This window comes from Daucus carota, chromosome 4, assembly GCF_001625215.2.
Source record: "Daucus carota subsp. sativus chromosome 4, DH1 v3.0, whole genome shotgun sequence".
NCBI lineage: Eukaryota > Viridiplantae > Streptophyta > Magnoliopsida > Apiales > Apiaceae > Daucus > Daucus carota.
The window spans coordinates 30,186,723-30,199,164 of NC_030384.2; the positions used below are offsets into that span (position 1 = coordinate 30,186,723).

The 12,442-nt window shown below is 31.7% G+C and overlaps 1 protein-coding gene across 2 annotated transcripts in view; it reads left to right on the top strand.

Moving 5' to 3' along the window:
- Positions 1–3,935: 3,935 nt before the first annotated feature.
- LOC108218918 (beta-hexosaminidase 1) overlaps positions 3,936–12,442 on the top strand; it is a 28,278-nt gene continuing 19,771 nt past the window's right edge. The window contains exons 1-14 of one of the 2 annotated variants that reach the window (XM_017392087.2): positions 3,936–4,394; positions 4,483–4,566; positions 5,077–5,112; positions 6,814–6,925; positions 7,029–7,099; positions 7,178–7,308; positions 7,777–7,793; positions 7,870–7,918; positions 8,523–8,623; positions 9,073–9,132; positions 10,230–10,263; positions 10,837–10,935; positions 11,264–11,323; positions 11,411–11,661. In XM_017392087.2, the coding sequence (XP_017247576.1) occupies positions 4,023–4,394; positions 4,483–4,566; positions 5,077–5,112; positions 6,814–6,925; positions 7,029–7,099; positions 7,178–7,308; positions 7,777–7,793; positions 7,870–7,918; positions 8,523–8,623; positions 9,073–9,132; positions 10,230–10,263; positions 10,837–10,935; positions 11,264–11,323; positions 11,411–11,661 (1,477 nt within the window). In that variant the 5' untranslated portion in view covers positions 3,936–4,022. The remainder of the gene's footprint in view (positions 4,395–4,482; positions 4,567–5,076; positions 5,113–6,813; positions 6,926–7,028; positions 7,100–7,177; positions 7,309–7,776; positions 7,794–7,869; positions 7,919–8,522; positions 8,624–9,072; positions 9,133–10,229; positions 10,264–10,836; positions 10,936–11,263; positions 11,324–11,410; positions 11,662–12,442) is intronic. The other variant, XM_017392086.2, reaches the window with a different exon arrangement.

A 12,442-nucleotide genomic window follows, 5' to 3' on the forward strand; every position in this document is an offset into this window, starting at 1 on the left:
TGATAGTTTTATATAATTGAATATAAATATGTATATATACAAAAATTAAGTTGTAGGCAACAAGCGGTAAGAATAATTTAATACATTGAAAAATACTCTAAATAATTATCAATAAAATCATATTTACTAGTCATCAATAATGACACCAAAATACCTAACAAAAGCACAATTATGTCATCAATTATGCCTCCCAAAAATGGTACTCAAGACTACTAAAAAGTCATTAAACAAGCCTTAAGGCTTGACCGTCAAGAAATGACACGCAATTATTTATCAATCTCCACTAACAAAACATCCAAATTCACGAATTATTTGTATATAAAAATCATTTATGAGTAATAAAAGTAATTATATGACATTTATAACACTTTTGAACTATATAAAATTGTTATAAGATATATAGCTACAAATAATTAACAACATTTATTTAAAAAAATTCAAATTTTTTTGCCTAAATTATAATTATTAGCATAAATGGAAAAATTCTAATTTTTTGTTTTTTAAAAACATTAAAGATATGAAAGTTGGAAAAAGATTTTCATGATCCTTAATAATCATCTGAAAAGTACGATGAACAAAATTCAAATAAAGAATCAAATCAAGAAATCATGAAAACACATCAACTAAAATATTTTATGAGCTCGATCAATGAAAATATTGTGACTTGTCGCGAAAGAACAAGAAATTCAATGTAAATTTTCAAAACAAAGATTATAAAGGCATCACGAGCAAAATAATCATACGTCTCAGTTTCAATAAATTCATAAAAATGCACATCAAGAACATATACACCAAAACGAAAAAACGATGCAAAACTAATTTAGCAACAAAACAGATTCACAAGAATTTTAAAAAAGATAGTCGGTAAGAAAAATGAGACATGCTAAATTATAAACAAATATAAGAAAAACATCCAAGTTTGACGATAAATCAAGAACAAATTTATCACTGAAGAGGTTTTAATATATAAGGATATAAATTTCACAATGGATAAAACTAAACTGACAAAGATTCCTTTGATTTCGATGTGATTTTACAACTTTTTAAAAAAAAACTTACTGAAGATCATACATGAAGACGTCGTCTTAATCTCAAATCAGTTGGAGTTTGAGAGCCGCCTTTGTTTGATTACAAATAGAGAAATTACGAACCCGGCTGCTGCTCTGCGTTATTGCCTTGGACTCCATTAATCGGTGGAGATATGCTTAACAAGTTTGACATAGTTACTTGCAAAACTTTTTCTGGGAGAGAACAATTGATACTTTGAATAAGTGGAGATTGATGATAGGAAGAGGCATGAGAAAGAAAATAAATATTTTTTTGAGTGATTGCGGGATAACTTTTTTCTTCTCATTCGTTCAAGATATTAAGTGAATGAACCTATTCCGGAATCTAATGAAAGTAATCTTTTTTTGAGGTTTACGTTGTCTCTAAAATAGAAATAGGATCCGAGATAATAATTTTTTTCTTATATTCTTCCATAATGTAATCATTTTCGAAAGTTTTAATTTTTGAGTGAGCTCTGATTTTTGCAATCTTAGCCGCGTCTTATACAGGGGAATCCATGGAGGATCATCATTGACTATTTTTCGAGCTTATCCCAAAGCAACATATGCGGGTCTCAAAAAAAAAAAAAATCTAGTAAGAGGGTGTATTCGATTAGATTTTAAATGGATTTTCTTTAGTTTATGGATTTTAATGGATTATAAGTGATTTTGATTTTGTGCGGATTCTTGATAAAATGTCGTAGAGTTGATAGGATTTGAGCACAATGCTTCAAAATATCATAGAATTTGGTGGGATTTTAAAAGACTTAAAATACACCGAAGAATCTCACAAAATCCATCATTTTATGAAATCTACAAAAATGCATCAACATTTGAATATCATTAGATTTTAATGAATTTTAAACAATCTCAACTGAATACCATCGGATTTTAAAGTATATTTAAAATCCTAATTGAATACCACCAGATTTTGTAGTATAATTTAAAATCCCAATTGAATATCCTAAGATTTTAATGGATTTCAAACAATCTCAATGGAATAACTTCGGATTTCATGAATGATTTATTTTTCTAAATCCCAATCCAATACACCCATGTATGTGTGCTTGTTCCCCCTTTTTGTTTCTATGACAAGTCTTTGTAAAAAAACCCCGATGAGACTAAAAAAAAGGCGTTAAGAGATCGTCCTGACCCAACCCGAAATACTCTCGGATCCTCTTTCAAACTTGCTCCCATATCTCTTTAAATAAAATATTAATAGTCTTATCTTATTTATCGCATTTTGTTTTTAAGCATATACGAAGAAATCAAAGTTCGAAATCCTGTTCAATAGACTAATGCATCATTTTTTATTTTATACTCAAATTATTAAATTTTATCATAAAAATTAATGATTAATTAAAAGAGATTTTTAATTCTTTTAAAAATTCAGACAACTTAAATAATTAATTGTAATCCATCATAGAAACAAGTTCCGTAATCTAAACTAAATTAAAACTCTTTTACAACCTTTAGATCGTATTTTATTAATTTAGTTGAACCAAAATAAATATTTTTATGGGTGATTGCGGGATAACTTCTTTCTTCCCGTTCGTTCAAGATATTAAGTGAATAAACTTATTCCGGAATCTAATAAAAGTAATCTTTTTTTTAGGTTTACGTTGTTTCTAAAATAGAAATAAGATCGAGATAATAAAAAAGTTTTCTTATATTCTTCCATAATGTAATCATTTTAAAAAGATTTATTTTTTTGAGTGAGCTCTTATTTTTGCAATTTTAGCCTGCGGCTTACGGGGAATCCATGGAGGATCATCATTGACTATTTTTTTTTTTTTTTTTAACGTAGGAACCCGCAGCCGCTACCTTTTGGGTGCGCACTGGGTAAACCCACGAGCTCACGTGATAGCCTGACTATTTTTGGAAATATTATTTTTAGTTTATCTGAAAGCAACATATGCATGTATCCATATCCTGGATTGTCGGATTCGGATGCAGATAATATCCGCTTTGTCACGGAGACGAATGCGGATTTTTCAGACACATATAAGATATTTCGGATTTTTTTGACCTGCCTAATTTAAGCACAATGCTTCAAAATCTCATGGGTGTTGATGTGATTTCAAAAAATTAAAATACACCGAAGAATCTCACAAAATTCATCATTTTATGAAATAAAAAAAAATCCATCAGCATTTGAATACCATCAGATTTAATAGATTTTAAACAATCCCAATTAAATACCATCGGATTAGCATAATTTAAAATTCTAATAGAATACCATCAGATTTTGTAGTATAATTTAAAATCCCAACAAAATATCTTAAAATTTTAATGGATTTTAAACAATCCCAGTCGAATACCCTCAGATTTTCCTCAATTGAAGAAAAATGTTTTAAATTCCAATCCAATCCTCTAAGATCATTTTTCAAACTCTTTAAATAAAATATTAATAAACTTATTTTATTCATCACATTTTGTTTTTAAGCAAATACGAAGAAATCAAAGTTCAAAATCCTTGCTTAATAGACTAATGCATCATTTTTTATTTTATAATCAATTATTAAATTTTATCATAAAAATTAATAATCATTTAACTCTTTTTATTTACCAAAACAATGTCTAATATTATTCATTCTTCGACATTTTATTTTCTGAACTCGATGTCAAATCAAACATTAAAAATCAAAAATTTTGAAAACAAATTATTATATTTATCTAATCCCTATTTTGTAGATTAGAAAATTTTCTTGAAAATAAACATGATCTCCTCGGAAACCACTTCCAATGAAAATTTTATTTTAAAAATCAATCATTTTCATTATAATATCCAAAAAATTTCATGATAGTCAAAAGATAAAAAATATAAAAAAAATTGAGAACCTTTGAATTGGAAAATAAATTAAAATAAGAACCATGGTGAGTAATTGGTAAGTACACAAGCTCACCTACAACTACAAACTATTCATTCCCTTGTTCTTCTTCACCTTCACTTGAAAGTCCACACTCATTCTCAAAATGTCAATCCCTCTCAACCCTAGAACACTGGCCTTCCAGCTCCTGTTCTTCATCTCCTACTCAGTTCTTCTAGTAACTTCTAGAACTCTCCCTTCAATCTCAATTCCCGATGATTCTCACTCCAACTCAAACTCTCAAGTATTTATATGGCCTCTGCCGTCGAATTTCACCTTCGGCAATCAAACTCTCTCGATCAACCCCGATCTCTCGCTCGCCGTCTCCGGAAACGGCGGAAATTCCGGTTTTCTAGCCGACGCTTTCGATAGATACAGGAGGATTATATTCAAGCACGAGTCAAAGCTGAGGAGGAATGTGAATGTGGCGTATGATATTGAGAAGATTAGCGTTGTTGTTCATTCTGATGATCAGGAGGTAGGATTGTTGAATTTGGATGTTTTTTGATGTTTTGGTTGTTAATTTTGGTGTTTTGATTGTTTTTGTGTGTGTGTGGAATTTGCAGCTGAAGCTCGGTGTGGACGAGAGTTACTCGTTGTTGTTGGGGAAAGGGAATGGATATTCGATTGTTGGCGAGGTTACGATTGAGGTGAGCTTGGATTGTGATTGTTTTCGTGATTAAGGAATTTGTGTTGTGGTGTGTTAATAGGTCGAGACTTTCTAATGTGGATAATCTTTTGGACTGCTTAATGTGTATTGTGATGTGTTTTTAGGTTGGAAGTGTTTAAGGTAGATACTTGTATAAGCATCGAATTTGGTAAAATTTTGGAGATTTACACGAGTACTCGAGGTGAAGTTAGGGTGACTAGGTATTCTATATTAAACATACTCAAAGTGCCTGTTTCATAAATGAATGATGATTTTTTTAGTTGATTATAATTTTTTGAATTGTGTCACGTGTGTATTTGAAACTGAAGGTTTGCTAACACATGCTTTACTGGAATGGTAAAATCATTGATGATTACTAGTTGGTTTACAGAACAGCTTAAACTTGAAATTTTTGTTCATAGTTCAATCTTGCTAGTTATTGGATTCCAAAATTATTGTATATCCTGATATCACATGACACCCTTTCTAAGTTCGTACTTGTTCATTGCAGGCAAACACTGTCTATGGTGCATTGCGTGGAATGGAGGTATATACGTATATATTTGATGTGCTGAAATATTCTTTAGCTTATCTGTTTTGCCTATTTTTGTTTGGGTTATGTAAAGCTCCTCTAGCCTGCCGCACAGACTCCAATTTCTGTGTGCGTGTACAACATGACCGTAACGCACTATGATTCAAGTGCTACACATTTATGAAATTATGAAATTCAGAGATTCACTTTATTGGCAATATAATGCACTATGCAATACTGAATTACAGATGAGAAAAAGAACCAAATTCAGATTTTACTAATTTACTGCATCACATTTTACAAGGCTTTTGCCCCCCTGCTTATATGGAAGTAAGGTGCTACACATTTATGAAATTATGAAATTCAGAGATTCACTTTATTGGCAATTTAATGCACTATGCAATACTGAATTACAGATGAGAAAAAGAACCAAATTCAGATTTTACTAATTTACTGCATCACATTTTACAAGGCTTTTGCCCCCTTGCTTATATGGAAGTAATGGAGTACTCCCTCTGGTAAATCATAATAAATTGAATTGTACTCATTAATTTTCATTAATTTTTCTGGAATAAAAAGATTTTTCAAAAGTATTTTTATTCAGAAAAAGAAAATTTGATCTCCCAATATTTTTTTATAAATAAAATGCTAATACAACTCCTTTTATTAAGACGTAAAGCTGCTTGCAGTGCCTTATAAAAAGGACTCTAGGGAGTATTTAACATGAGACTAATTCACTCTTGAAGAAACAGACGAATATATAATTTTTTTCAACTTATTAGCTTTTCTATTAAATATATTTCTAGAATTGACAGTTCTTCCGTTGAGTAGAAAAAAAAATGTTTACCTTACAGTTAAGCAGGGTGAACCACCAAATCCCCATATCCCACACACCCACGTATTGGGTAATCAGATTATCAGGGATACTTAGGCACTCATAAAATCTCAACTAAAATATTTTGTTTCCACAATTTGTGTAACAAAATAAATGATCCGACATAATATCATGTATTTAATTCTATCCGCATAAATTTGTTAGTTTTGATATTGGGTTTTATTATCCAAAACATCAAAAATATATTTAACTATTATTATATATGCCATTCTCTTTGCTTGAATTTACTGAATTATCATAACCCCTTCGCCCGCACTCGCACTTGCATTTTTAGCCTTATAGTGTAGCCTTTTTCTATAATAATCTATAAAGTAAAAGTGATCAAGCAAACATACAAAACATTATAACAAAATCAACCATAATTTTTTACAAAGGACTATTTGCCCATGTTTAGCTTCATATCTGTGCTATTCTTATGGAAGTGATCTTACCTTATATCCCAATTTATCAGTTTTACGGACGTAAATTTATTCTCATAAATACCCAAGTCCAAAACCTTTTTTGCAAAAATGCAAAATCCTTTTCAAATATTTTGCAAAAATACCAAACTTTTGAAAATATTTGCAAAAATGCTGTATGCAACCACTTGCAACGGTACTTGCAACCAGATGCGCAACCATACTTGCAACCTCTGCGGGGCCAATTAACTTCTGGTTGCAGACCGTATTTTTGCAAATATTTGAAAAAGTGGTATTTTGATAAATTCCCATTTATTAAATACATCAAGTTTTTCACTTAGAGAAACCCTACTTGTCTAAACTAATAAATTATAGTTGCTTTCTTCATTTATCTTATCTATTCACTTCAATTTGTCTATGCAGACATTCAGCCAATTGTGTGATTTCAATTATGAGACTAAAACCGTTCAAGTTTACAAAGCGCCTTGGTACATCTCAGACAAACCTAAGTTTGTATATCGCGGACTTATGCTGGGTGAGCATAACTCTTTTATTGAAAATGAAATGAATTCTTTTTAAAAAAAAAACTATTAATAGCCTGTTATTATACTTTTGTCCATTCCCCCATTTTCTTGCAGATACCTCAAGGCACTATTTGCCAATCGATGTCATCAAGCATGTCATCGAATCCATGTCATATGCTAAACTAGTAAGATATGGCTGCTTTCCATCTTTTTTGGAATGTTATATATATATTTGAAATAATAATAATCATTGCAACCAATAGAATGTCTTTCATTGGCACATCATAGACGAGGAGTCTTTTCCTCTAGAAGTACCCACATATCCGAATTTGTGGAAAGGGGCATACACGAAGTGGGAGCGTTACACTGTTGAGGACGCTAATGAAATAGTTAGGTAAGAACTTTACACTGTCTTAAATGTTTTTTCATATTAAACTATTTCATAATTTAAATCATATTATTTATAAAATGTCTTTGTGAACAATTCCTCTATATTCCTCACATTTTTTAAAAATATTTCTAGAATCATTCAACCTACTAGCATAGTCCATTATTGTTAAATTTTTGAATACATTATTCATGCCTTGTTCCTGATGTAAAGTGCCTAATATCAACTCTACATTATCTTTTGCACCTTGTGCCATTCAGTTAAAAATCTTGTATACATAGTTCATGTCTTCCTCATGTAGTAAAGTGACTAATGTCAACTTACATTGTTGTTTGCATCTTGTGCCATTCAGTTCTTACTCTGGGTTCTGGTATTAGTTTTCACTGCATTGGTTTCTTTGTTTTTTCCTTGTCATTCATTAAATACGCTAATATCAGTTCTATGTTTCCTGTCATGATATTCGATCACGTGAAGCTATGCAAGGGCGAGAGGTATAATATTGATCATAACACTCTGCTCAATGATCAATTTTTCTCCTCATCTTCACTCTTTTATCTATTTGTATAGGTATCAATGTTATGGCAGAAATCGATGTACCTGGTCATGCTGAATCATGGTAAGACCATCTTTTAGTAGTCTTAAACATTCACTATTTCAAGTCTGCCTCTCTAAACTCTGTTGATACTTTTGTCTTAAAAACCTAGATATCTTATACATTATGTCACATGTGGATGCAATACTGATTTTAGTTTAGAATTATGTGTCATTTGTCAAGGACTATATGACCTTCTGGTGAATTTTTCGCTTATTAAGATTGTTTGGATGCGCTAAATGATACCAAAAATAGCTGAATAATTTCTCCCCAAAATGACATCTATAGAATTTATTTAATTAAACAATATTAACTGAAGCACATCAAGTTACAACTTTAAAGAATTAGTGCTGGTATTCCTGATAAACCAATTTTAATCACGTGGCTGTGGCTTTCTCTGAAATATGCTTTTTCAGGTGAATAAGATTCTAAGTAGTCAGTTGTCCTACTTCAAAAAGCCACATATTAAAGTAAAATGTAGGCTCTAGGGATAGCATTGTCTTGTTCCCTTCAGTACTTCAACCTTACTTTTAGAAGTTTAATTGAATTCCATCTAGTCTTGGGTTCATTTCTCGGTGTAATGTACATTAAGTAACAAGTTTTAACCTCTTGTTTGCTTTTGGTACAGGGGTGCTGGATATCCTGATCTTTGGCCTTCACCTTCTTGTAGAGAACCCCTTGATGTATCCAAAAATTCAACTTTTGATGTGATTTCAGGCATTTTAACAGGTTAAAGTCCTGCTACATGTTTCTATACCTGTCATTTGTTATTAGGGTGCATTGCTTTTCTTACTGATTTTCCAGATTTCCTTATAGTTTCTTAATAGCAATGCTCCATTCTATAATGTTTTTCAATTCTATGCTCATAAGATCTCCCATGTTGCTAAATTAATACTTCACAGGTTTCTTTTTTTATGAGCTGCTTAATCAAAGTCACTATGGACCTTAAGAACAAGTCCAATAACTAGAATGCATGCATGCCACATTTTTTCGGGTTAAAAATTCATTAGAAGCATTGAGGACAAGGGTAACTGCTTCAAGCTGTCAAATTCAGATTTTAGTATCTAGTGACTCTAGTTCCAATTTTCACTAATGGTTCATTTATCAAACCATGATCTGGTAGTGCCATGGTAACCTTATTAATGCAATTCTTGAATTTTAACCAATATCACTTGCAGATATGAGAAAAATCTTTCCATTTGGTCTCTTCCACCTGGGCGGGGATGAAGTCAATACAGGTTGACACTAGTCTTTCTTATTCTTTCTTCTTTAAGTTCTGCCCTCTTTGTAATTGAAACAATATGATGAAAGCAATCTTATGTGCAAGCTAACATTAATAATAATCCTAGAGAAAACTAGAGATAATGACACAGAGGTTATGTGTGATTTCATCAGAAAAAGAGGGGAAATCACATTTAAGTGATTTTATGTGTGCTATTCTGTTTTTATACTTTTTCACGAATTGTGGATCTGTACATTGTCATGATATTCTAACCTAGTCAGTCCTCTTTAGAAAGATTGGTACATAACATCTATAAATAAATTAATCTGCGCGAGCTGAGAGAAAATTCAAAAAAAAAGAAAATGACACTCTGTTAGTTCATTTGTGCTGCTATATTTTTTATTTAACCTTCTATTCCTGGATTTGTGCCATATGAGACAACCTTCTTACCTTAACTTTAGTCAGTCCTGTATGGAAATTGGCGTGAGATGGTTATCAATTGATTCACCTTCATTAGCTTAAAATTTATTGCAACTACACTAGCAGTGTCAATAAATTAGATCAGAACTACTTTTCCTGTAAAAATATGGCAGGGTGATTGGTTTCTATCGTAGTGCTGTTCACTGCAGTTATTGCTTAAAAGTAGAGGACAAGTTCTTGTAAATATAGAACTAGTTACATTATTTTTTCTCCTAGGTGTGGAATATTTGCTTCCTAGTCGAAGTTTAGAATTCAAACTGGAGTGGAAGCATATTTATTACTTATATCTTTCAGATATTGCATGATTTTATATTATATCATATCTTTCATTCTAAATATCAGATAACTGAGATGCAAGGTTATAAATCCTCTGTATTGGGAATTTTAAAAACTAAATAACTGCTGCAGTTTATTGAAGCACAATTAAATCAGTTAAGATGAATCTTGTGTAGTACTTTAACTCTTTTAAACTCTTAGCACATTTGCACTTTTTAACTTTGGGAATACTGCAAGTTTTATTTAAATTCATGAGATTTCCTTCGTCTCTCCTTAAGCTACTCCCATTTATTTTACGGTAGATAAACACTGTAGTCTGTATACTACTAATTCACTGTTTTGATCATTAATTTGCAGATTGTTGGAACTATACTCCACATGTGAAGCAGTGGTATGTTTCTATACTTGTGTGTTATAGTATATCAAAATATTAAACCTCTACATCAAATTTCTAAATAGATAACTTATCAATTTATTGGACTTCTAATTTACAATTTAAGTGAATTATATGAAATTTCAAGTTGCAGTACAGTGTATATGCATAGTTTGAAGCAGTAACTGAAAATTGACAAAGACTCCTAGGTTCAAGAAATGACACAACTTGCATTTATGAATTTTAGTTTTTCTTGCTTTACTTTTTGGCTTGACCGATCGTGGGCATACAAACCTTTTGACAATTTGTGACTGGGACATATTTATGTGTTAGTAGAGATGCAATACATGGACCTATAATGGATGTGATATCTATTGTCTCTGAATCACCGGTATTAATATAGACTAATTGTTTGGAATACGGATATCTGATTTTGTTATGAAAATTGACGACATATTACTTTAATAAATTTAGCCTGCTTGCCTAGCCTGGCAGTTTGGGAAGACCTTTTCATATCTATTATCCCCTATCTTAATAAGTTGCATGTCTTGGTTCTTGCACTTACCTAATATCCAGACATTCTATATGCAGGCTTCATGATCACAACATGACTACTAAAGATGCATATCAATATTTTGTGCTCCGAGCTCAAGAATTAGCAATATCAAAAGGTTACACCCCTGTCAACTGGTAAGCTTTCACTTTGTACCTAAGCATATTCATTCTACAGCAATTTGTAGAACAGAATATCAGAAGATCATTTTGCTCTAATATTGGGGTTTTAGACCACAAAGGTTATATTTTTCAGTAATTATGCTTTCATGTATGGAAAATTAAAGGTTACTGTATAAAGTGTTTGTCACCCCGTCTGATAGCACCACACACTATATATATTGTATGTGCCCTGTTGAACATTTAAGGGGATATCTTGGGCATATGCTCCTAAACATGCATTTACGATTCACCCTGTTTTGATGGGTTCGATAGATGGACCTGACATAAATTATAATTGTCTCAGGGAAGAGACTTTCAATACATTTTCAGATAAACTCAATCCTCGAACTGTGGTGCATAACTGGTGAGTTGATTCATTCCCGACCTGCAATTTTTTAGTTAATAGAGTCGATGCATCATGGTTCAGATATGAATGATATTTTCATGACAGGTTGGGCCCTGGTGTTTGTCCAAAGGCTGTTGCAAAAGGGTTTAAATGTATCTACAGCAACCAGGGCGTTTGGTATCTTGACCACTTGGATATTCCTTGGTATGAATATTACAATGCTGATCCAGTAGAAGGAATAACAGATGCTTCTAAGCAAGAGCTTGTTCTTGGAGGAGAAGTTTGCATGTGGAGCGAAACAGTAGATGCCTCGAATGTCCAGCAAACCATATGGCCTAGAGCAGCAGCAGCTGCAGGTATGGCTATACTGCTATCAGTTTAACTCTTAATATTTGTTGATGCAAGTCTTTTGAACCGGTTTTACAAGGAACTGGTGGATCAATCTTGAGGTTGGTGCTATTGGTTCAATTTCCTGATGCACACTAGTCAGAATATCTTGTATTTATATTTGATGTATTGATATAAGAGAAAAAAGGGCCTGAAGTTGACCTCAGGGAATAATTTAAGGTCATCGACTAATTTAGTAGAAAATTTAAATGGCGATTTTGTAATATAAATACTCACCCCCTGTAATCATCAAATTAATCCTGGTAACTATCTTTGCTAGATTCAAATATTAGTTTCAGTGTCAGATTATAATATTAGTTTAATTTAATATACCTATTTTGTATTGGTTTAGGTTGTTTGAAATTAATACAAAGTATTTATGAGCCTTACTACTATAGATGATTTTAGTAGGGTCTTTGAATCCTATTAAAATATGGATGTTTATTAGAAAGAAATTACTGAATTATCTGGTTTAAAATTTATCTGTCTTCTATTTCTATGGAAAGCGATCCATTATATTTTCTCTTAGCCACGGGGAAATGCCAAGGATAGTGGTTCTTCAGTAGTTGGAATGTTGACTCACCCTACTTTTATCTTTCTGTTGCTTTAATTGTAAGATTTCCTTCTTATTTTTTGTCCATTTTTGAATTGGTAATAGAGCTAAATTGCTTGGAAATTTGAACGGTTTGTATTTTTCACGATGAGTTTGGGTTCCTTGTAGTTCAATGCATGATTAGATCTTTTGCTGGC